General features: G+C 42.0%; 1 protein-coding gene across 1 annotated transcript; it reads right to left on the bottom strand.

The window, feature by feature from the left end:
- Positions 1 to 10778: 10778 nt before the first annotated feature.
- LOC311499766 (zinc finger BED domain-containing protein 4-like) lies at positions 10779 to 13622 on the bottom strand. The gene is made up of 4 exons (XM_084560890.1): positions 13355 to 13622; positions 12970 to 13093; positions 12616 to 12755; positions 10779 to 12528 (listed from the first exon to the last, which is right to left on the bottom strand). The coding sequence occupies exons 1-4, from the start codon at positions 13451 to 13453 to the stop codon at positions 12355 to 12357; spliced, it is 537 nt and encodes a 178-aa protein (XP_084417016.1). The 5' UTR covers positions 13454 to 13622; the 3' UTR covers positions 10779 to 12354.
- Positions 13623 to 26126: the final 12504 nt, after the last annotated feature.

Raw genomic sequence — 26126 nt, 5'->3', positions numbered from 1 at the left:
AAATATCATCCAGACAGAACCCACAGGAGAGGACAAGTTCCAGGGTGTGACCTTTAACATGGCTTGGTTGCTTTACAGATTGAGTCAAATTAAAAGAGTTTATGAGCGTAATAAAATCAGAGGTGAACGAGGAGGCAGATGGACAGCAGATGTGAATGTTAAAATCCCCTAAAATCAGAACTCTGTTGTATTGTGACATAATGAGAGATAAAAGATCAGAAAATTCCTGTAAAAAAAAAACAGCAGTGTATTTGGGGGCCTGTAGATTAAGACACATAAAATTGGCAGTGAATTCTTTAAAAAGAAGCTGAGACACTCAAAGCTGGAGAAGGAGCCCAGTGAGATGGGGGGGCAGTTGAACGCACTTTTATGGATAACAGTGAGCCCCCCTCCTCTGCCTGTCACCCTAGGCTGGTGGAAAAATGAGTAGTCAGGGGGGGATGATTCAATGAGGGGGGCACAGTCATCAGGATTTAGCCATGACTCAGTGATGAGAAAGAAATCAATATTGTGTGTGGCAATAAAATCCTGGCAGATAAAAGACTTGTTGGAGAGAGATCTTACATTAAGTAAGCAGAAGTGGGCTGAGTTTGTGACGGGGGCTGGAGAGGTGATATTAACTGCAACAAGGCTGGACCTGTGGGGAGAGCGTACTTTTGAAATTACACACTGCCTCTCAGAAATTCTAACAGGGATAAAAAAGTTGTTTGCAGAGTTAAAACTGGAGCAACCACTAGCACTAGCACCAGCAGGACCCGCATGGTCCAGGGCGGAGTGAAACAAGACTGGGCAAGAGAGCTGGATGGGGACCTGCTGGTAAGCAGTGTTGGGCAAGTTACTTCAAAAAGTAACACATTATGTATTACTTGTTACTGTCATTTCAAAGTAATTTGTTACATTATAATATTACTGTCTCTGAATTGTAAGGCATTACACTACTACTGCATTACTTTTAAGTTACTTTCACCAAAATAACTGGAATATATATATACTTATTCTAAATGTATCTTATTATGCTCCTAGGCTTAAGGCTAACAACAGAAGAATGTAATAGGCGCTGTTTAAAAAATAAAGAAAAGAAAGTGCATTTAAACGAGAAGATGAGGTAGGAACAATCAGTGCAAAACAATCTTAAGGTCAATAAACGTCAAAAAAGCAACCCCTAGCAAGCTCACCTCCTGACTACCAGAAAGAAAATAATCCAATAATCCAATCACAATTTTTTTTAATTCCCCAATCTTTGTAAGGTAATTAGAATGCTGAAAAAAAATGAAATAAGTTTTTATTTTTAAGATTTCATATAACTGATGGACGACATCAAGAAAGAGAAAGGTACCAAAGCCCCGCCCCTTTACATCTGTTATCATTGCAAAAGCTGTAAATGTCGTCTGTAGACAGGCAGTATTAGTCTTAAACCTTGGCTTTAACATCAACACATATGCACAAACCAAAAGCTTAATATAAACTGTGGACAGTGGTTGATTGACAACCTGCACTATTAGCACCAGAGAGAGAAAAAACACGTCAGCTCTTTTTCTACTCTTATTTTTCGGGGTGTTGGGACAAAGTTTAGGGGTGCTTGCCCAGTGATGGCTTGTAACGCAATACAAGGAACAATCATAGCCAGAATTTAGTTAAAAACAGACCTTTAACTGCTTTGTCTCCGCTTTCGTCCTCAGTTTGCTTTCTTTTCACTAACTTAATGTTAGCGTGGCACCGCTCTAAATGTTTTGTTGGATTACTTGTGCTATTTCACGACGTAGATAGATCTTTTGATTTCGCACATAAAGTGCACTTAACTACTATGCTCCTCTAACAAACTGAAAATAATGAGAGTATTGTAATAATTGTGGGTTTTCGCTTTTAGCTATAAAAACTAGGGATGTCTGAACCTCTGAACAAACCAACAAGTCCTCCAACTTATACGACCACAGTGGTCATTTGTACATGCCCTGGAAAATGACCCACTGGGTCGTTTTCCTTTCTTGCACTAGCGCTCCTACCGGTAACAGGAGAGTATTGCGGATTGTGGGGATTAATCCACTACATCGGTGTCATAGTTGGACGAATTAAGGTAAGTACAGCAAATGTGTTTAATTAACATTTGAGAACAATATAACATGTTGTCAGCTCGTTTTAATGTTGATTCACCTTCTAGTATACTATCTAGAATTACTACGGGGGATAATTAACGTTATAAGAGCTAACGTTAAATTAACACAACTAGCCAAAAGTTTTTTTTTTTAAATGTAAGCTAGCTAGCTAGCATGATAACAGCTATGTAAATATGACTTCTCGACCTTCTCGCTGTGAGGCATCAGTGCTAACCACCCTGGCTACGTGAATGATAAATGTTAATGTCTGGTAATGTTTTAAAATAAAATACCTGCCACCTGTCTCTGTCTTTGTTCATTTCCATTCAGTTCAGTTTCATGATTGTTTACAGTTTATAAATTAGCAGCCTGAATAGGTTTGTTTTCACTAAAAAAAGGTGAGGGGTTAACAGACAACTTCATCCAATCACACCCATTACAGTAGCTTAGCCAGCATAAAAGACAAGCCCATGTCATCCAGAAGTACATTCTTACCCATCAGCTGAATTTTTGTGCTTATATTGCTTGTTAATCACTCAGAATTTATTTAGTTTTGATTAACATTTATTGTTAAAGGCATAAGATGTGAACCAGTAGTTACACTATAGGTGAGGATAGAAGTTACAATATTCTGAAATCAAGGAATGCCCCTGTTGCATATCCTCAGTAGTTTTTTGTTGAGATGCTGTTTTTTCATTGAAACACACAGATGTCAGAAATGACCTATTGGACATCATAACAACGGTATGTGTAACTGATTTACTCAAAGTCCCTTGACAAATAGCTGTTGTGATGTTAGTTTACACACAGGTTCAAGATGTCTGGTGGAATTAATTAGCAAAAACAAATGAGCAGATACAATATAAATTACTAATTCAGTTGTAAATCTGTCAGATTTGAATAGAATAAAACTTTATTGTCCACGGAGGTGGAAATTTGGCTTCTGCTCACCAACACAAAAGACAGTACTAAAATACCAAAGTTGACAAATACAGACAAACAGCATTACATTGACATAATAATAAATGCAGTAAGACAGTGGATGGCAGTTCAAGTCACTACATGTGGATTGGTCACTTGGTTGTGTTAAGAATTCCAATGGCATTAGGGATAAAAGACTTTTAAAAAAAAAAACCTTGGGCAGAGGGGCTCTATAGCGCCTCCCAGATTTACCGTACATGATTTTTCTCATTGTTATTTAAAAAAAAATATATAAAAAAAAATCCTTATTTCATGGCTGAGCCCTCAAAGGCTCTCTGAATCTAAGCCTGGGCACAGCTGTGTTCATGAAATGTGAAAATCCATACTTTGTTGTAGGACTATAATAAAGATATTGTTGGGAATGTCTCAACCTGGGGAATAACATATGTTAGTTTAGGGGATTGTAAATGGCTCCTTCTTTGAACTATTGACCTTTGAACCCCGACTTCTGAGAAGTTCTGAAGGGCTGTAATTCTGCATCAAAAGGGGCTATAGACATGGGACAAAGTGCTGTAGAAAGCTTATGAACTCAGCTATGTGACTATACCTGGTGGATATAGACAGAATGTGGGAGTGCTGTCCAAAATGGTATCTTTTCACCCACTTGACAATTATATGCTTAAATTCTGGTCACAGAAATGTGTTTCCCACACCCTGAAACCCGCGGATATCTATTCATTTTATTATTTATATCCTCCTATTCAAGGAAATCACTAATCGTTGTAGAAACTACAAATCCCTTGAGCTGCGACATGTAGCTTGATACCAAGTCACGTGATATTTGTAGTTATTCGGTTTTCCAACACATGTTAAAATAGGGTTGTAAAAAGATATATATACTGATTACATCGAATATCTAGTATTGCCGAACTAGCCATGACATTGCTTTAAGTCGATATATGTTAAGAAAAAGTAGTTTATTTAAGATGTGTTTAGAACCGCCCAATATAGATTTACGCCAAAAAGCAATGCAGTTTGGTTCTCCGGCTTTATAGAACAGTAGATAGGGTTAGGATTGGTTTATCTGCTGAACACATGAAATATTTACTACAGCCGAACTTCTAATGGCAGTGATTATAGTTGCTTTAAGTTAAGAAATGACACACAACACTGCATTTGAGTCGTTTATTTGAAAATATTATGAAGCTTTGCTGTAGCTTGGTTGAGCGGCAGAAAACCGAATGCAGCCAATCCACGGCGGACAGCTATAGACAGACAGGATTGGAATGAGTCCAACTACGTCACTAGGCTTTGTGCCGATCTCATAAGCCTTCTTTTAATAATACTGATCAAAATGCACCAGGTTTAACGAATGCATTGAGTAATACGGCATTAGTAGCATTCACTGAGGGTGTGGGTAGTATTTTTAAAGTAATTGGCTTGTTTTCTACCCCGGGATGACGACGGAGGTTGACCGGCGGATCACCTCAGGAGGCCGGCCGTTCGTCTCTGAGATGACTCGCTGCTCCTGGTTCACAGGTGGCGCTTCACTTCTCCGAAAACATCGGAGCAAACTTCCAACCAGGCGTTATTTGGATAAACTGATCACATATTGGGGATCTACACCGTTACTTTCTAGCATGAAAAATATTAAAACTTAATAAAGTGACGTATTAACAGCTATAGAGTCATAATTTGGGTGCATGCAAAACGACAACTGTGACCGGAGTGTTGATATTTACTCGACCACTAGGGGTCGCTTAACTTTGAAACGTAACATGAGGTCGTAATTCGCCGTGTTAGTGCCATTTTCCATATTGTAATTTAGACTCAGATTTAGATATAATATTATTTTGATTCATATTTACTGATTGTTTATTTTAGCATGATTTTGATTGTGCTATGATTGCATTATTATATTTTATATTTTGCATTCTAGTTCAGTGCACATTTAGTGTACATGCATCGCAGTACCTAGGCTGACCAGAGAGGCATAGGAGTGCGTGCTGAGCCATGACGTGGTTAGTTCACTGGCAGAAGGAGAAAACTGTGTGATTTTTTTGTTTTTTTGTATTCAGTATTTATGAAAGGACGGAGAGAACACACTGTTTTCTACCGTCGTTCAACATTAAAACACGCATAGAGACTCGTTCTTTCCCTCTGAGAGTGGTTAAGTGAATGAATATGCTGTGAAATACTTAACGATCACAAGGAGGAAACTTTAGCCACTTCACGAGGAGGACAGTCTCAAGAATTTGACTTCAGTCATCAAGATAACTTCACTGACAGCTGAGTCATCAGTCAGAAACACACAGTTTAAATGCTGCTGCTGGTTGAAAGCTACATTTAGTTCCTGATAGAGAGATGGTCTGAATCCAGTCCAAACCAGCCTAGAGACAGACATTGAGGACAAAATATTATAGTGCTAGAGAACAGACGACCACAGGATGTGTCTTTAGACATGGTTGAAGAAATGAGAAGCTCCTCATTGCATCAGTTGGGCTTAAATAACATGTTGCCGGCTGAAAGATAATCACCCATGCAGTAATTATCCAATTAAGTGTCCAATTAGGCTCCTCCCTATTTGCTTAGTTAAATCCAGGTGGTGACTTTTGTTTTTGGTCAGGCAGTGTATAATCACACATTCTGTGTGTTGAGTTGTTTTGCATCCTTGTGTGCATCATGTTTCGTGGCCTCATGGTGAGATGTGAATATTTATCAGTGACTCTGTCTTCCAGCCACGTGGTGCCGTATGGATTCGGTTCGGTGCGACTCAGGAGGGAGCTCAGCCGCTGCCTCTGCACCAGTCCACAGGACGCCAAGTGTCAGAGCTTCTGCTCCGTCCAGACGCAACAGTAAGGACACACAACCAGCAGATGGTCTGGTGATGATCAAAGATGGTTGACAGGGTTTTACTGCTCATTGTGTCCTGCACTGTGCCAACACACAGATATCCCTTTATCCATTACCACTATGATCTAATGCCAGCAGGATTGCTGCTGAAGAGCAGTGGAATAAAAAATGGTCAGAAATTCTTGAACTTGAACTTTTATATGTAGTTTCAGTCCAGATTCTGGTTTCTGTCTCATCTTACTTTCTTATTATACGTGTGCAGCTGTCACGCCTCTGGAAAACAGAAAGTGGCTGCATGCTGTTTCAGATACTTATAAAACATGGATACAAAACAGGATAGCTGTGGTACGCTACAAACCCTCTTTAACATTATTACATTTAATTCACCAGAGATTCACAGTAGGAGGAATATAACTACAGCATAGCAAACTCATACAAAACTACAGGAAAATGTGCAAAATACAATGAAAAAATGCTGGGAGTAAATCATGCAGCTACATCTTAGCTTGACTAGCAACCAAGAGCTTCACTACATGTCCATCTCTTGTGTCCACTGTCCTTTGGTCTGTCTGCTGCTGCAACACTGCAGGTTTCTCCACTGTGGGATGAGCAAAGGTTTATCTTATCCTAAAACTTTGGTTTACATCCTCTTCACACTTAAACTTGTTTTAGAAAATGATTGCAGTCACTTAGTAATGTATACTGTGGACATATTACCTGGAAAACAGGAAGGAATAATCACAGAAGTGATTAGGTGCTGTTTCCTTAGAGCTTTTACTAGAATGTGGAAATTAGCTCAAACTCCTGCTAAGTGTTACTAGACAAAAGCAATCGATAACAGAGTAACAGAACAAGACTTTCTTGCTGATAACAGATCATGCTGGCTTATATTAAAACATGGACAAAGTTAATCAAACACAGAATGAACCAAATGTTTTACACTTTTACCGTTTTCTTACTTCATCTTTTTAACAGTACATAGTTTGCCTCTATTACTCTAGTGACCTCAGCAGACTCTTTTAAACCTTATAAATTACTATGAATTTGCTGTTTCCATCACACACATATATTTTTATTATCTTTTAACCTGTCACACAACGTGCTCCTCTTGAATTGGCCCTCAAGGGACAAATAAATATTTTGGATTAATCTTTGTGTTCCTATATTTTTTATTCCTCAGAGGTGAAAACAAGAGGAAGACTGAGAAACAGCTGAAGAGATACAGAGCTGCATTGTGGGAAAAAAGGAGCAGACATGCACTGAAACATCAGACCTGAGAGAGAGGAGGCTCCACCACAACAACAGCTCTTCTAAACGGAAGTCCTTTAATGTATCAGACATAACTAAATAATGGACCCTTTGAGCGCCTGACGGCAGTTTGTACAGTGTGTGTTTATGTAAATGTCTCCGCGGTGAAGTGTTAGTGACAGGAGAGCCGACCACTGACAAACGTGTCTTTGTAACATTTGGCTGAAGCCACGTTAAGAGTTGAAGGAGTTGAAGTGACGACCGTTCAGTTTCTGGATGATCTCAGCTGAGCCGCCGCGCTGGGGGACGGAAGACATCTCTGACCAGGCTGCTACCAGACGTTAGACAGGCCCTTTAATAAACAGTCAAATACAGCAGCGGTGTCCTCAGCTGAAAACCTCACATCTCCAAAAATCTCCCAAAAGCCTTTGAGCATCTCCAAACAAACGTTACAGATGTTTGAAAGTAAAATATCAAAGAGAAGAAGATTTTTAGACTCTGAGGCGATCGCCACAAACACAATAAAATAATTAATCTTTCTCCATTGATGGTTCTGTGTCAGATAATGCACAGAAACAAAAGTTCAGAAGAAAAAGTCCAGATATGATGAGAAGTTATTGTTACACAAGAAAAGATCATCGTACTGAAAAACATGATTGAGACAAAACATCCATGACATTATGAAGTTATTCTAAAATGTATTTTATTAAATGATGCAAAGAAAGTTTCAGGACAACAGAAGCTTTATCTTAAAATAAGTTCTTGCATAATTTCCTTTTTTTATATATTACAGCTTTTTTGTAAAATTATGTTTGCATCTAATTCCAACTTTATCTTCTTCAAACAAAATCTTTCTCTTGAAAACATTTTGACTTTATTCCTAAAGGTTCAGATTTAGTTTAGTCTACTAGTGACCACTTATCTCTCTTACTGTGACGGGTAGAATATGAATTATATTTACATATGCACTGATCAGCCTTAACATTAAAACCACCAGACAGTGAAGTGATCCAGGATCTCGTCAGCTTGTAATGTTCTTTCTGGGAAACATTTACGTGGATGTTTCTTTGGAACATACCACCACCTGGACATTATTGTAGATCAAGAACACCCTCATGAAACCTCATGGGGCTGTTCCTTACATCCTCCATGGTCCAGTTGAACACCCTGACTTGTCTGAGATCCTCTGAATGTTCTGACTCCTTTCTACTCCTTTCTGACCCCAGAACCACATCTGTCAGACTCAGTGACCTTTGGTCCATGACCTGTTCTCTGGTTCTTCTCCTTCCTTGGACCACTGTTGACATGGAGATGCTCTGACCAAGGCGTCTAGATGATGTGTTTAACTTGCAGCCTGATATATCCACCCTTTGGAACGAGGTTGATACAAGATAATCAGAGTTATCCACTTCACCTGTCAGGGGTCATAATGTTATGGCTGATTGGTGCATATGCAGTCCAAGTTTCCGATAGCAACTTTGAAATGCTGCTGCAGAGACCAACTGTATTTAGTTTGCATGCTGTCTGATTTTAGTTCCTTTTGGAGGGTGAGCACTAAAAACCAGCCTGGAGTTGTGAGGTTTTCACATAATGTCAGAGTTTAAAGTGAATATTAATAATAATTATAATTATGATGATAATAATAATATATCTGTGTCAGTTTTTATTTCACGCAGATTTCTTTTTTTTCTTTTTTTTTATATAGAGAGCAGGTGAAAGTCAACATATATCTGTTGCTGCAAACAAAGAGTATAAGCGCATACACATTCATATACCAAGAAATAAATCACAGAAACAAACAAAAAAAGACAAAAGAACAGACATAAAAAGGAATATATAAATCACAAAATAACAACAATAAACATATAAGCACATGTAGCTTACACACTCCAACCATTAGACATAGTGATATCATTACTATGTACATTTGAGAAAGACAAGTCATAACTAAAACAAAGAAAATGAATAAGTAGAAAAAAAATCAGTAAATAACTTAATAAATAAGCAATACAACACACCACACCTGCACATTTTATAACCCTAGACCCCCCCCCCCCCCCCCCCCCACAGATCTTTCTCTAATTTTCACCACATGTTGGATATTTAAGATAAATACATAAGAATGAAAAATAATAATAAAGGGTTAAATCATAGCTCGAGCTACCTCGAGAGCCTCCTTCCTAGCTTTAAGCACCCGCTGGCCAGCTCCATTCATCTTGGCAACAGAGAGCTCAAGGGATAACATCTCTATTAGGGAATAAATCCATTGATGTATGGAAAGTGAATGCGGTGGTTGCCACCTAACCGCCAACATCTTTTTAGACACTGTACATGCAGATAGCCACAACAATCTTTGCATATGATTAAGATTTTGCCCAGAGTCATCGTTTAAGAGCATACAGTTTGGAGAGAGGTTAATCTCTACGCCAAGTACATTATTAAGATGTTTTCCTATTTGTTGCCAAAAAATTTGAACTGATGGACACTCCCACATGATATGCAAGAAAGTCCCTGTTTGATTCAAGTGACATAAAGTACAATTTAAAATTGAGATTGGTTAACTTATTATTTAGATTTTGTGAGGAATGAGCGACATTCCTCCAAACTCTAGGCCAGTCTATAGTTGCTTCAGGGCAGTCCTTATTCCACACATTTGTTATCCCTAAGGGGGTCTGCATGTGTTCCAATAAAGTATTATAAATTGCAGAAACATGCCCTTTAGGTAGCCCTGATATTTTCTTAAATAATTCCATTACTGGATGATTAACAGGTTTCCTATCAGTCAATATACCTGCTGCTCTTAAGGCAGAACGTAATTGTAAATATAAAAAGAAAGAGTTTGTTGACAGTTTAAATGTTTCACTTAGATCCTGAAAACTTCTTAACCCATCACCATTCATAATGTCTCCTAAACTGTGGATTGGCAGATTTCACGCAGATTTCTGACTCTGTATTTATTCCTGTCAGCTCCTGTAAGTTCTTACCTGCAACAGAAACAATGCCAAAGATGCGTGCGACTGTAAAGTAAAAGATATTTATTTAGTCTTGTTACGTGCGGCTGCTCTCCCGTCTCCTCCTGGTGACTCCTCCCCTGGCCTGCTGAGCACTTGAAAATAGGCGCGTTCGACTTGTCTGCGCCTGTCTGAGTCTGACTTGCTTACGTCAGCGTGATCTTACGCCGACTGTAGGGGTGGAGCATAAAACGGCTGCAGACAAGTCGGACACGGTCAACTTCGTGTAAACAATGGCGGATCTCGCGGTGTTTGCATTCGTTGTTGCCGACGAAATAGAACCTTTGGAGTTACCGGAATTTATACCCGTGTTACAACAAGCATGCTGTATGCAAAGGATTGTGAATAGCAGCAAATCTACTGAATAAGGATTAAGTAGCATAGTGCTTTGGTCTCCAATCTTGGCTTAAATGAACTGCTGATTAGGCTACTTATTTGAATATTTACTTTTACACCCAAAGTCGTTTAGCACCTGTAACTCAACCATGAAACGAATTCACAGAAAGATATTGAGATGGAGATTAAATGCCATTTGTTTTCATTTCTGGACAGACAGGTGTGAAGAAGAACCCCAAAAATCTACTAACCGTTAACAAGATTTGAACTACGGACGGCCGATCGCCAGACTGACGTGTTACCTAGTGATGGGACGATGATACCTCAAGGAGTGTATTGACACACTAAACAAACTGTGTCGGCACTGTATTGATACTGTGTTGGTCACCCAATAGTGACCCCTGCAGTAGTTATAAAATCATTGCAGGTAAAGAAATTCCTTGTTCGTGTAAATGCTAAAACTGAGTTGGTATGTAAAATATAGCAAATTAGAGTAAAAATTCAGAGTTACACTTTTTTAACTTATGTGCACATTTGTCAACTTAACTGTTAAATCATATGAAATAAAAGACAAAAAAGTGATTAGTTCATGTATTTTTATTGAGAAACAAAAGTTTTTGGAGTGTCTTTGCTCCAAGGCGATTTCTCCTCTTACACACCAGCTCCCCAGCCTTGGAAAATACTCTTTCGCATGGTACAGACGATGATGGTGAGCAGAGAGTTTTAAGTGCAAGTTGATGAAGATGTGGGTATATTTTCTGGTTCCATTTCCAATATTGCAAAGGATCTTGGTTTCTGGGTGTGTTTGTTTCTGCCAGGTAGCGTTGGACTTCAATAATGGAGTCAGCTGTTGCGTTCCTCGTCTTCTGGGTCTCTGCAACCTCCATATCTAAAGTTTTCCAGAGATTGTGCCCTAAAAAAATAGTTATTCATTACTTTATTATCACATGATATATCATATCATATAAGTGCCACAGAAATGTATTTTCATACCTGAACTGGGTTCTGACCCATGTGAAGAGCTAGGCTCTTCTTCTCTTGGGTCAGGCTCTTGGCTCCTCATTTCTTCTGCACATTCTGACTGCAGTCTCTTCACCGCTTCACTTGCCTTTTGCTGACTAACAAATCCATTCTTTTTAAATCTGGGATCTAACAGAGTTGCCAGAGTCATCACACTGAGAGATTCCATGCCGCAAATAGCGTCAGTTAGCCGCTTCCTCAGGTTTTCAGCCAGTTGCTGAGCAGCTGTTTTTGTCACTGTTGTGGCCTGACGTTGAAGCTCAATGTGGAGCATTCTCATCATGGGAATGACCTTTGACCCAGAGACCCTTTTTTCCTCAGACAGTTCTCTTGTAGCTTGGTCAAAAGGAGCAAGAACCCTGAGCATCTCTTCAATGATCTGACATTCTTCTGGAGTCAGTGGAGTGATGTCAGGTTTTAATGAGGCCGGTGACACCCAGACTGCCTCCTTCTGCTCAGTCATTCTTTCAAACATTTGGTAGGTACTGTTCCATCGTGTTGGCACCTCGTTTATTAATTTATGGCCCGGTGTTCCCAGCTGTTGCTGTATTTGAGTGAGCTTCTCTTTAGCAGTCACGCTCGATCGAAAGTATGTCACAATGTGTCGTGTTTTGTTGCGTATTTCAGTTATTGTTGGGATTTGATCACATGATTTTCTCACAATTAAATTCAGGGAATGGGCTATACAAATGGTATGCCGTATTTGCAGCATTCGAGCACATGCAGTCATGTTTGCTGCTGCATCAGTGACAAGACACCTGACCTTTCCTGCTATGCCCCACTCCTCCATGAGGCTCCTTTTAACCGTGGCAATGTTTTCTGCAGTGTGTTTCTGAGGAAAATGCTGCACTGCCAAGACTGATGAATGGAGTTCATGGCTTTCTTTGTCCACATAGTGGCCACTGGCCAGTAACAGCTAGATATGCCTCCATATTCATAGACGTCCACATATCAGCTGTTAAAGTAACAGCAACGGCACTCTGGAGGTCCTTTTTGGTTTTCTCCTTTTCCTCCTCATATCTCTGGCTCACCAAGTCCTTGATGGTCTGAAAATAACCATACAAATACTGTTACACCAATAAAATATAGTTATATAGTTAGTACAAACATATAATAAAAATTCTTAAACATACCTTCCTGCTTGGTAGAGCATACGAGGGTAGAATAAGCTTCAGGAGCTCCCTGAATCCCTCATTTTCAACAAAGCTGAGTGGCTGACAGTCTTTGATGATCATATTGACCACTGCCTCATCCACTGCTTGCTTGTTAGGAACTGCAAGCCAAAAGGAACTATTTTGTCAAAAGCTTAATAAAAGGACTGTAATTTTTACAAACAATATCAAATAGACATAAGACGACGTGGTGGTGTAGTGGTTAGCACTGTCGCCTCACAGCAAGAGGGTTGGAGGTTCGATACCAGGCCTGGAGCCTGTCTGTTTGCATGCATGTTTTTTTTAGCACAATTTTTAGAGAGACTTTCAACATACCTGGGGTACTCTCACGAGTATCTGCCAATTCTTCATTGCCATGCCGAGCTCTATAATGCCTCAGCATTGATGAAGTGCTCTTATTGATATAAGATAGCTCTGTAGAGCAGAGCCGACACTTCACCTACAATAACATAAAAAGTTAATTTATCTGAAAACAATTCAAACCTCTTACCAGAACATTGCATTCACTTGTTAAAAAAATAGACACCCTCTCATGATTACGAGATCAGGATCTCAGAATTACATGATAACATGAATAAAGCAACTCTAAGGCTCTTTAACTGACTATCATATGTATCACAGGTCATTCACTTGATAAACTGATAAAGTGAGTGCAATGCGCCACCGTAAAAAATAGTATATAAAGGAGAAAAAGATTTACCTTGTTTGGCGTCACGAGATCAAAATTATTCCACACCGGGGAAAACTTCCTAGAACGATCCATGATCAAGCAAAACTCCATCCGACAAACCCACGACATGTTGATACAGTTTGTTTCCTGATAAACACACTTTGGCGCGGCACATCCAAACGATACAGTTCCTGTATCGGTCACGTGATTCTTTCTTAAAGCAATACACGCACCGATACGAGGTTTCCCTCTTGAGCTCTCGGCACAGTGCTGATGCACCAGTGTCGCTCGTCCCACCACTAGTGTTACCCACTAAACCAGTTTAGGATGATACTGAAGAAGCAGTACTACGATATAAGTAAAGGATAATGGACGACACTTCTACAAATTGAATGCACGCGTTCTAGATGGTAAAACTGCCCAACGCGAAGCCTTAGAATGTAACCTGCGTTGTGTTGAACTTTGCACACGCCTGGACTCGAACCAGCAGCACCTCGGATCGGGAGGCGAGCGTGCTGACAGTTGAGCCAATAGCCCAGGGTATTTTTATTTTTTATTTTATAGTCTAATGGAGTGAAGTCCATTATCTCTCTTATTCTACTGTTACCAACATGTTAAAAATGCCTTTTTACTGTTTAATCGAAGAAATGAACTCTGCATTGAACTGCAGTCAGATGTACAACGTTTTCAGTAGGCCAGCCGACCATTGTTGCAGAAATCACATATAAGAAGGTATCCCTTCCATTTCTGTTCATTTTCGCATATTCCAACATAACGAAGCGAGAAACGTCAAAATCGTCATGAGGAGATTCCTCCCAAACTGCCCAATCACGTCTTTGACCTGACGTCATGAGGGCGGGTTTCCGGTCGTGCAGTTCGTTGGAGAGCAACTGCAAGATCTGTCTGCAGGCGAAGACTCCCGCGATATTTTAAGGTCATGTGACATGGTGACGTAGTGGTAAGTCCCTCCCCGTCTGACTCAAGTCGGACAGGATTTCTAACCAGCATGCATTGCGTCCATCCCAGCATGCATTGCGTTCATCCCAGCATGCATCACGTCAAGTCAGACTCAGACCAGGCGGCAACCTCCGGGTCTGAAAATTGAAGCCAATGCGGAAGTGCAAAAAACTGCAGTTCATCGAGTGACCGCTTGAGGCTGGCTCCAAAAGGGAGCAAATCCCCATAGACCCCCATGTTAAAATGCCCAACTTTACAGCAATATTAAACATGTTTACAGCCTGGTACAAAAAACGGTTTTAGTCTCAATGCCTTATTTCACTATTCATGACAACTGTACGGGGGGTGAATTTTTTTCTAACGTGTTCGTTTATGTTTTATTAAGGTTTAAAATTCTGCATTATTAAGGGCGTTCCCGCCTTGAGTGACAGGTGACGTATGGGCCGGTCCCTTGGCGGTAGCTGCTAGCTTTGGTCTCTCCGCTAGTCCCCAGTTAGCTAATTAGTGTCACGACCATCCGGCCGTGCTTGTAGTCAGTTTTGGAAAATAGTACACACAACGACCGAATAAACAATGGCTTGTTGTTCGGTTAATTGTTCTAACAGACCTTCAAAGAAATCTGCTCTTCAGTTTTTTCGGTGAGTGAAACACTAGTTTTATTCTAAATAAGTTCGCACTAATTAGCAAGCATTGGTGTCTTAACAAAACAGGCGCGTTAGCTCAGCTTGTTAGCTAGCTCGTTAACCAGCTAATGCGATGTTAACGGGAGCACATTGTTGGTTGTTACGGTTATTAAACCGACTTGTATAGAAATCAATACGTAATATAGAAGTGTTGGACTTTACGATGATGATACTTTTAAACCTAATGCTTCTGTATGAGGTTGGTAAAAATAGTTCACCTCATAAATTAGCTAACATGCATGTAATGTTAATCTTGAACTTGATTTTGGCAATATAACGAATATCTTAAAATCATTAAGAAGTGGCGACCTGTGTGCAATTACAATAAGATTTGTATAACCTAAAATGATTAATGACACCTGAACAGGCCTTTGTTGCTACAGATGTCATACAGGTTCTCCAGTGTTGGATCTGTCATATTTATATATTTTTTATCCATATGGCCTCGTGCTTTTTAGTTTCTTATGTTTGTTTAGTGTTCCTGGCCTGCACCAGACAGGCCATGGTATTTCTTTCTGCCACTGTTATTAACCAGTTACCTTTTTCTTCTGTAGGACACTCTGGGAGAGATAAACCTGGGCAACAAACAACACTAACAACAATAATAATAAAGAGGTTGAAAACGTTACTTATTTCACAGGACACAAGTATTTGTAATTACTGTTACATCTGTTAACATATTAAAGAACACTAAACAACTTGGAAATGTGTTGTCTATAATATTAATGTTTCCCTGAATGCATTTGATCCTAACTTGTTAAACCACTGCTTGTATCACAGTAATATTTTGTTATTAAAATAGAAAAGACTAAATATAATTTAAATTAACAGCAAATGTTGGCCTTGCTGACATTCATCAGTTTTCAATGTTAATACTGTGGTCATTTTAACACAGTTTTTGTTTGTTACCTTTCTACATAAACTACAATTCTGTATTCTGTCTCATGTGTTGAACACCATTGCCTGTTATTTTTTAACTTTCAGATTAACAGTGACATTTGTGAAAGATCTACAGGAAGCATGAAAGACAAAATGAGTGCAAATACAAAGAGGATTTTAATGTAATATTTAAAAATATTTTATAAGGGAATAAGGCCTTTCCACTGTAGTCCACCCAGCCAAACCAACAGATGAGGACATCCTGCAGACTGAGGTTGTTCCCATGGTGGTCACAGCTCTCTAGGCCCCACACTGTCACCAATTATCCACACTGTATGGAAGAGAAAAAAGTTTAAGTTAACAAAATGATGTCACATTTGAAGGGTAAAAAAATTAATACCAGTACGTTTATTAACTAGTTACTGAAAGAGAATCACGTTGTAATAAATATAAATGTGCCTGTTTTTTTCATGTCATAATGTCATTTATGGTAAGAGCTTTAAACAGCAGCCAGCACCAACATTGTTTATTAACGATAGTACACTTATTCAAGGAACATAATCCACTAAAGTTGTTCGAAATATTAATTATTTAATATAAAAATATAACTTAAAAGTTTAACGGTGAAGTCATTTGATTCAGGTTCGTTGGTGTTTTGAGTAAATGTTTTATGACAACTTGACAAAGTTCTGCAACACTCGACAAAATCTACAGCTGTAATAAGTTACTACTTTATTTATTTTGTTGTGTATAACTAAAATTAAGACATAACTGATTATTTCGATTGTTATATCTTCTGGTGAACTTACCTCGAGCAAGGTGAGCTGGGGTGCTGGGAGGACGGGTGAGGAAAAAGGGGGAGTTGGCCGATTTGCCGTGTTAGCCGGCTGCTAGCACCGCGGATAGCGATTAGCCTAGCTCGGTAGCCTGAGCTAACACGGTAGCGGAGAGTTGAGTGGGCGGGTTTCAGCGCCCAGGCTGCCTTAGCTCCGCCCCAACACGACGCCCATGTCCATATTTGGAGTATCCGAGTGTGGGCGGAGTAAAGCAAATCCAACATGGCGACCGAAGTCTCCGCCCACTACAGGCTTCATTTTTGAATTCGGAATCCAATGGGTGACGTCACGAAGGGTTTGTCCATAGTATATACAGTCAATAGGCGCGTTCGACTTGTCTGCGCCTGTCTGAGTCTGACTTGCTTACGTCAGCGTGATCTTACGCCGACTGTAGGGGTGGAGCATAAAACGGCTGCAGACAAGTCGGACACGGTCAACTTCGTGTAAACAATGGCGGATCTCGCGGTGTTTGCGTTCGTTGTTGCCGACGAAATAGAAGCTTTGGAGTTACCGGAATTTATACCCGTGTTACAACAAGCATGCTGTATGCAAAGGATTGTGAAGAGCAGCAAATCTACTGAATAAGGATTAAGTAGCATAGTGCTTTGGTCTCCAATCTTGGCGAACATGAACTGCTGATTAGGCTACTTATTTGAATATTTACTTTTACACCCAAAGTCGTTTAGCACCTGTAACTCAACCATGAAACGAATTCACAGAAAGATATTGAGATGGAGATTAAATGCCATTTGTTTTCATTTTTGGACAGACAGGTGTGAAGAAGAACCACAAAAATCTACTAACCGTTAACAAGATTCGAACTACGGACGGCCGATCGCCAGACTGACGTGTTACCCACTAAACCAATTTAGGATGATACTGAAGAAGCAGTACTACGATATAAGTAAAGGATAATGGACGACACTTCTACAAATTTAATGCACGTGTTCTAGATGCTAAAACGACCCAACGCGAAGCCTTAGAATGTAACCTGCGTGATTCAGCTTTGCACACGCCCGGACTCGAACCAGCAGCACCTCGGATCGGGAGGCGAGCGTGCTGACAGTTGAGCCAATAGTCCAGGCTACTTTTATTTTATTCGGATAGTCTAATGGAGTGAAGTCCATTATCCCGCTTATTCTACTGTTACCAACATGTTAAAAATGCCTTTTTACTGTTTAATGGAAGAAATGAACTCTGCATTGAACTGCAGTCAGATGTACAACGTTTTCAGTAGGCCAGCCTACCATTGTTGCAGAAATCACATATAAGAAGGTATCCCTTCCATTTCTGTTCATTTTCGCATATTCCAACATAACGAAGCGAGAAACGTCAAAATCGTCATGAGGAGATTCCTCCCAAACTGCCCAATCACGTCTTTGACCTGACGTCATGAGGGCGGGTTTCCGGTCGTGCAGATCGTGGAGAGCAACTGCAAGATCTGTTTGCAGGCGAAGACTCCCGCGATATTTTAAGGTCATGTGACATGGTGACGTAGTGGTAAGTCCCTCCCCGGCTGACACAAGTCGGACAGGATTTCTAACCAGCATGCATTGCGTCCATCCCAGCATGCATTGCGTTCATCCCAGCATGCATCACGTTAAGTCAGACTCAGACAGATCTGCATCAAGTCGAACGCGCCTAATAATTTGTGCCCAGGTAGGGGAGGAGACTATATAAGGAGGCGAGGGAGGTGGCTCTCTCTCTCTCTCTGGGCTCGCTCGGGCTCACTCATTCTGGCACCACTCACCATCGCTAGCGCACGTCGCGACAGCGCCGGGTGCTGGTATTATTCATGTTTCTTTGTCCCTGTTAGCAGGTGGTTTATTTCTTTATTATTTTAGTTTGGATTGTAGGTGACCGGTAGTCCTGTTTTCGGTTTTTGTTCATGTTGTTAGGTTTACTTTAAGCACTTTAAGTTAGTTGGGATGAGGTCGGGGTCCTACGGCCCTATGTGGGCTGGCCTTGTGTCCGAATCCCTCTTTTGTTCTTTTTGGCCGGCACCTACAGTCCTTTTTGGTTCTTTGAGTTTGTTTATCCCCTGCTCTTGGGTTTGAATTTAAATAAAACACACATTTTTGTACACCCTTCCATTTTGTCTGGCGTCCCTTAATATGTTATGTGTCTGTCGAGCCTTAGAGACCGTAACATATTTTGGGGGCTCGTCCAAAACTAAATTTTTGGATCTTTTTTTTTTGGATGTTTGAGTCGGGGTTTTGAGATCGCGATTCTGTGTTTGGCTTCGTTGGAATGCAGTGATTTGTGATTGCGCTGTTGGCTTTTTGTGATTTGTCTTTGCCTCAGCGGTGTTACTGCTTTGTGCTTTGTGCATTTTGGGTAGCCTACACAACGTGTCGATAGCGTTTGATCATCGCTACTTTATTTGTGTGCTACCCGACACGGTCATTTGTGTCTTTATAGCCAACACCTTGTATGTTGCACTTTGTGTGCGTGATTTGGGAGCCACCGGGTTTTCCGGTTCTTTCGCGTTTTTTTTTTTTTTTCCGGAGGTCTTTCGCGTGTGTGTGGGCGTGCCATCTCGTTTCTACGGCGTTCTCTTTGTGTGGATTCCCTTGTTCGGTAGCTCTGACTTGGAGTGATTGTGATCATATTAGCATCTGTTAAAAATATAACAAAAATGGATTTCATCGGGGATTTTGAAGCTAACCCTAGCCTCGATAAATTCCATTCGTTTACAAAACAAGAACTAAATCATATTGCTGATCACTTTAAAATATCTGTAACAAAACAGGCAAAGAAACAGATAATTAAATCTCAGATACTACTGGCTTTAAATGAAAAGGGAATTTTGCATCGCGAAACCACTACTAGTTCCAGTGTGGTGCAGAACTCGGACGATCTGCTCCGTTTAAAGGAATTAGAAGTGGAAATGCGCCGTTTAGAACTGAAAGAAATAGAACTAAAAAATGAAAAGAAATTAAAAGAAAAACAAATGCTTTTTGAATTGGACTGTCGGAAAATGGAGGTTGAAAAAGAATTAAAGTTGAGAGTTTGAAACTAAACATGCCTTTTCTGCATTTGCTTTGCGCTCCGGTGACGGAGGCTTTGATTTGAATAAATGGATTCGGCTAGTTCCGCCGTTTAATGAGAAGGATGCTGACTGCTACTTTGTAATGTTTGAACGTGTAGCGAATACTCTGAAATGGCCCAGAGATGTATGGCCTTTACTTTTGCAGTCGGTGTTAACTGGGAAAGCTCAAGACGCTTATGCATCCATGACACCGGAAGATTGTCTTGATTATGACCAAGTAAAGTCATCTGTGCTGCGTGCCTACGAACTCGTGCCTGAGGCTTATCGGCAAAAATTTCGTAGACTTAGGAAGACCGACAGCCAGACTTTCTGTGAATTTGGTCGAGACAAGGAAGCCCTTTTTGATCGTTGGTGCCAATCCACAAATGTGCATAATTTTGCGGATTTAAGGGATTTAATTCTCTTAGAAGAATTTAAAAACTGTCTGTCTGAAAGAATTTGCACATATATTAACGAACAAAAAGTTAAAACTTTGGCTGATGCAGCTGTTCTTGCAGAAGAATATATTCTGACGCATCGGGAAAGTGAGCGTAGCGCTCCTGCGCCAAAACCTTTAATGTTTCAATCGAAGACACAGTTTCAGGGTGAGGACAAAAACAAGGAACACGCAAACTTTAAAGGGAAAGTTTGTTTTTACTGCAAAAAGCCTGGTCACACCATACAACAATGTTTTGCTTTGAACAAGAAAACCAAGGTACCCAAAACGGTAAACTTAGTAAAAACAGAAGGCTTACCGAATGTACAGTCCCTGTATCCGCGAATGTTGACTAGCAGGTGCTTCTGGCTTACACGTATCCTGGTGCTGTTGTTCTTAATAATCCACTCGACTTCCAGGCGATGTAACAAAAAATAAAAACTTTTATTCCACAAGTGTCACTGAATTATCCACAAAATTAGCTTTCTCTTAAACAAAAATACAGAACAGGACACGGTAAAAAACCGTGTGTCTCCACTGCTAGTCTGGGGTTCTACCACGCAGGTAAACGACACCACTTGAACCAAAGTGCGAGGCTGCTGCCTCTTAAAGCTACAGTACCCCAGTAATAAACCAACTACTAAATGACTATTGGACAAATATGTAAACTTCAAATTCAAAAGTTACAGTAAATGTCTATTTAAAGAACACAAAGAGATAAGGAGAAATGTGAATATTAACAAGCTCATTCTTGCCTCATACAGTCCCCTACACTCACTCCTGAAGCTGAACAAATTCTTGAAATGTATGCTCCGTTCTTGATGAAAGGTTTTGTTTCCCTCTCTGAACAGGGTCCGAAAGTTCCCGTTACCATCCTGCGAGACAGTGCAGCGACACAGTCCATTTTGTTAGAGGGGGTGCTGCCTTTGACGGACAAATCCTCAGTAGAGGCTAGTGCGTTAGTCCGAGGATTTGGGATGAAGTTCATAGGAGTTCCGCTCCATACTGTGTGCCTCGAGTCGGACCTTGTGAAGGGACGTGTGGTTGTTGGGGTGAGGTCAGAACTTCCTGTGGAGGGGATTTCGTTTATCCTTGGTAATGACTTGGCGGGAGGTAAAATCCTTTTAAATCCCGAGGTTATAACAGTTCCTAGACTTGAACGTCCGGATGAACTGGAACGAAAGTTTCCTCAGGTATTTTCAGTGTGCGCTGTCACTCGCGCAATGGCAGCCAGTGAGGAAAAACAGGCACCTGATGATGATGGGGTGGATTTAGCTGATAGCTTTATTGCTGATGATAATAGTTCAGCCACGTTAGTTGTTTCTGCTCCCCCTCCACCCACTCCGCCTGTTGTTCCTGCAACGCCAATTGCTAGTTCTCACGATGAAAATTGGGACTTCAAAAATTGCATGTCACGAGAGGACCTTATTAAAGAACAGAAACGTGACTTGTCTCTTGCAGCACTTTTCGATGCGGTTGTGACAGAGAATGACGTGGACAACGTTTCCAGGGGTTACGTTGTGAAGGATGGTGTGCTTGTGCGTAGATGGGCGCCGCCACACGCCTCCACAGTTGATGACTGGAACGTCGTGACCCAAATTGTTGTTCCTACGTCTTTTCGAGACGAAATTCGGAAGCTTGCACAGGATGACCCGTTTTCAGGTCATCTCGGGGTGAATAAAACCTACGATCGTGTTTTGCGTTGTTTCTTTTGGCCAGGATTAAAACGGGACGTTAGACAGCACTGTAGATCGTGTCATGTTTGTCAGGTCTGTGGCAAACCAAACGAGACAATTTCGCAGTACCCGCTGTATCCAATCCCAGTAGTGGGCGAACCGTTCGACGTGTTATCGTTGACTGTGTTGGTCCCTTACCTCGCACAAAAGCCGGTAACAAGTTCCTCCTGACCATCATGTGTGCAGCAACTCGTTTTCCCGAGGCTATTCCTTTACGCAAAATCACTGCAGCTACGGTTGTGAAAGCCTTGGTGAAATTTTTTTCCGTCTTCGGCCTACCTAAGATAATACAAACCGATCAAGGCACAAATTTTATGTCGCGGATTTTTGCACAGGTAATGAAACAACTTAACGTTTCCCACTGCTACTCCAGCCCATACCATCCTGAGAGTCAGGGGGCGTTGGAACGTTTCCATGCCACATTGAAATCGATGCTCCGTGCATACTGCTTCGAAACTAATAATGACTGGGACGAGGGTGTCCATCTCCTTTTTGCAGCCCGTGAGGTGGTTCAGGAATCCCTGGGTTTCAGTCCAGCCGAGCTGGTGTTTGCGCATACCGTGCGAGGTCCACTGTCTCTGCTTCAAGATAAGTGGCTGAATGAATGTAAAGAACAAAACCTCTGTGACTACGTGAGTAATTTCCGTTTTAAACTTCACCGTGCTTGCCAACTGGCGAAACAAAATCTGAAGGCGACACAAGTAAAAATGAAAAAGTGGTTCGACAAAGACGCCAAGAATCGCAGCTTCACGCCAGGGGATAAGGTTCTAGTTTTACTGCCTATTCTCGGATCAGCTTTGCAAGCACGGTTCACTGGTCCGTACGAAATAAAAGGAAAAGTCAGTGATCGGGATTACATTGTGGCCACGCCAGGACGTAGGCGGCGGAGCAGGCTGTGTCATGTGAACATGTTAAAGCCTTATGTTGACAGAAACACTGATTCCCTGTGTCATTTAGGTGGCGAAAGTAAGACCGTTTTGGCGCTGTCCGGTGCTGAAACCGCTGCAGGGGTTCAGGTAACAACGGAACTGTCCGGTGCTGAAACCGCTGCAGGGGTTCAGGTAACAACGGAACTGTCCGGTGCTGAAACCGCTGCAGGGGTTCAGGTAACAACGGAACTGTCCAGTGCTGACATGCCAGACGCGCTGGAAGATGCGCCCGATGATGTCGTCTCTCCGTCTCTTGCTGTCGTGCAAGGCCGCCTTAAAAATTCTGAAATGCTATCGGATCTTGATCACTGTCTTAACTATTTAAATGGGGCTCAGCGCGAAGATGTGATCAGTTTAATTATGTCAAACTTAGCGTTGTTTTCTGATGTGCCGACTAAAACTCATGTCCTTGAACATGATATCGATGTGGGAACTTCGCCTCCTATTAAACAACACGCGTACAGAGTGAATCCCGACAAACGTGCTCGTTTACAACATCAAGTTGACTACCTGTTAGAAAACGGGATTGCGGAACCAAGCTCTAGCGCATGGAGCTCACCATGTCTCCTTTCGGTGAAGTCTGATGGGTCGGATCGTTTTTGTACGGATTTCCGTAAAGTTAATGGCGTCACTAAGCCGGATTGTTTTCCTTTGCCCCGTGTTGATGACTGTGTTGATCATGTTGGCAATGCGACCTATGTCTCAAAACTAGATCTGTTAAAGGGATACTGGCAAGTACCGCTTTCACACCGTGCTAAGGAGATTTCAGCGTTTGTGACACCTGATGCTTTCCTGCAATATACGGTTATGCCGTTCGGTGTGCGAAATGCTCCTGCGACTTTCCAACGCCTGGTTAATACGATGCTAGCAGGGTTATCTGGTTGTGAGGCGTACCTGGATGACATTGTGGTACATTCAGGGTCGTGGGACGATCACATTGATCAACTTAAGGAAGTTTTCACACGGCTGAGAGAGGCAAATCTCACATTGAATCTGGCGAAGTGTGAGTTTGGCCAAGCCACGGTGACCTATTTGGGTAAAGTCGTGGGTCGGGGGCAAGTCAAGCCTGTGCTTGGAAAAATCGAAGCCATCTTGTCATTCCCTGCTCCATCTACTCGGCGTGAGCTGCGCTGCTTTTTCGGGATGGCGGGGTACTACAGGAGTTTCTGTAGAAACTTCTCTGCAGTGGCGGCACCGCTGACTGACCTGCTCAGTCCCAAGGTCCGGTTCCGTTGGTCGAATAGTTGTCAACAGGCATTCGAAGGAATCAAAGCAGTGTTGACAAATGCTCCAGTGTTGGCTGCGCCAAGTTTCGACCAGATAGCAGCAGTGCACCAAGTCAAGAAAGACACTGGTAAGCCAGCAAAGCGAGTGGACTGTTTCCGGTGTGGTGGGGCACACTATGCTAATGACTGTAAATTTAAAGATGCTGTGTGCCATGCATGTAACAAAAAAGGGCATTTGGCCAAAAAGTGTAGAGGGTCAAAAGGGAGGGGGAAGCCGGGGCTGGGAAAAACTAATCAGTCTCAGGCAACCACACACCACCTTGACGAAGAGGCTGAATGCTCCTATAACATGTTTGGGGTGGAAACAGATGAGGAACCAGCCGAGCCCTATTATGCTGCCATCACTGTCAGAGGGAAGGACATTAAATTTGAAATTGATTCAGGGGCTACTGCATCCGTCATCAGTGAGGACACCTACAGACAGACCTGGGGGTCTGACCTGCCTCCCCTCAGTCCATCAAAGCTCAAACTCAGGACATATACAGGCCAGCCCATTCCTCATTTGGGGGTGCTGTATGTGGACATTTCAGCAGAGGGTCAGAAGGCAAACGCCAGGCTGGTGGTTGCTAAGGGCAGCGGCCCCAGTCTGTTGGGCCGTGACTGGCTTCGCAAAATCCGTCTGAACTGGCATGAGATAAAATATGCAAGTACAACAGAGGACTTGTTGCAGCGGTACAAGGAAGTGTTCAGGGACGAGCTGGGAACACTTAAGGGGGTTACAGTAAAGCTCCATGTGAACCCTGAGGCTGCACCGAGATTTTTCAAGCCCAGGTCAGTCCCCTATGCCATGAAAGGCAAAGTTGAAGACGAGCTGGAACGGTTGCAGAAGCTGGGCATAATAGAGCCTGTTCAGTTCTCAAGGTGGGCAGCACCCATTGTTCCGGTTTTGAAAGAGGACAAAACTGCACGGATATGCGGGGACTACAAACTCACTGTCAATCAAGTCTCTAAGCTGGAGGAGTACCCGTTGCCACGCATAGAGGACTTGTTCGCAACCCTATCAGGGGGCAAGCTTTTCACAAAGTTGGACATGAGTCAGGCTTATCAGCAGCTGCTGCTTGACGAGGAGTCAAAAGAGTATGTCACCATCAACACGCACAAGGGACTGTTTAAATACAATCGCCTGGTGTTTGGAGTGGCGTCCAGTCCTGCCATTTTCCAAAGAACAATGGACACTCTGCTGCAGGGGATTCCTCATGTAGCAGTGTACCTGGATGATATTTTGATCACAAGGACCACAGAGGCAGAGCATCTGGCTAACCTGGAGCAGGTGTTGAAGAGGCTCTTAGAAGCAGGGCTGCGGTTAAAGCACAGCAAATGTGTGTTCCTGGCACCAAGTGTGACCTACCTGGGGCACAGGATCACAGCTGAGGGGCTCCACCCAGTGGAGGATAAGGTGAGAGCCATTAAAGAGGCCCCAAGCCCTAAGTGTGTTGCTGAACTCAGATCATTTTTGGGCTTAGTAAATTATTATGGGAAATTTCTGCCCGACCTTTCAAGAGTCTTAGCCCCACTGTACAAGCTTCTTCACAATGACACCAAGTGGCAGTGGTGTGCAGAGCAGGAGGAGGCTTTTAAGGAAGTGAAAGAGCTCCTCCACTCGACGACATTCCTAGTTCACTATGACCCGGATAAAGAGATAATCCTTTCATGTGGTGCCTCACCCTACAGGGTCGGGGCAGTCTTGTCACATGTGATGGAGGACGGATCAGAGAAACCGGTTGGTTTTGCTTCATGTACCTTGACAGCAGCGGAGAAGGGATATTCACAACTAGACAAAGAAGGTCTAGCCATCATCTTTGCTGTCAAACGTTTTCATCAGTATCTCTATGGCCGTGCTTTCAAAATCCACACAGACCATAAACCACTGATGAGTCTGTTCAGCGAGACCAAGTGCATCCCGCCGCTAGCTTCAGCCAGGATACAGCGCTGGGGCGCTCACACTGTCAGCCTACCAGTATTCGATAGTGTACAGAGCAGGTAAAGATAATGCCAACGCTGATGCCCTAAGCCGGCTGCCTTTGCCTGA

This window comes from Chelon labrosus (assembly GCF_963514085.1).
Source record: "Chelon labrosus genome assembly, chromosome: 14".
Lineage (NCBI taxonomy): Eukaryota > Metazoa > Chordata > Actinopteri > Mugiliformes > Mugilidae > Chelon > Chelon labrosus.
The sequence above is the reverse complement of the archived record's forward strand: the minus strand, read 5'-3'. Positions and strand labels throughout refer to the sequence as shown.

What these genes read in the sequence shown, in the direction of transcription:
- LOC311499766 (XM_084560890.1), bottom strand. Translation starts at nt 13,453, where the DNA reads ATGTCGTGGGTTTGTCGGATGGAGTTTTGCTTGATCATGGATCGTTCT. An exon ending in ATCTCGTGACGCCAAACAAG is followed by an intron (nt 13,094 to 13,354) that starts GTAAATCTTTTT and finishes ATGTTATTGTAG; the next exon opens with GTGAAGTGTCGGCTCTGCTC. An exon ending in TACTCGTGAGAGTACCCCAG is followed by an intron (nt 12,756 to 12,969) that starts GTATGTTGAAAG and finishes TTTGGCTTGCAG; the next exon opens with TTCCTAACAAGCAAGCAGTG.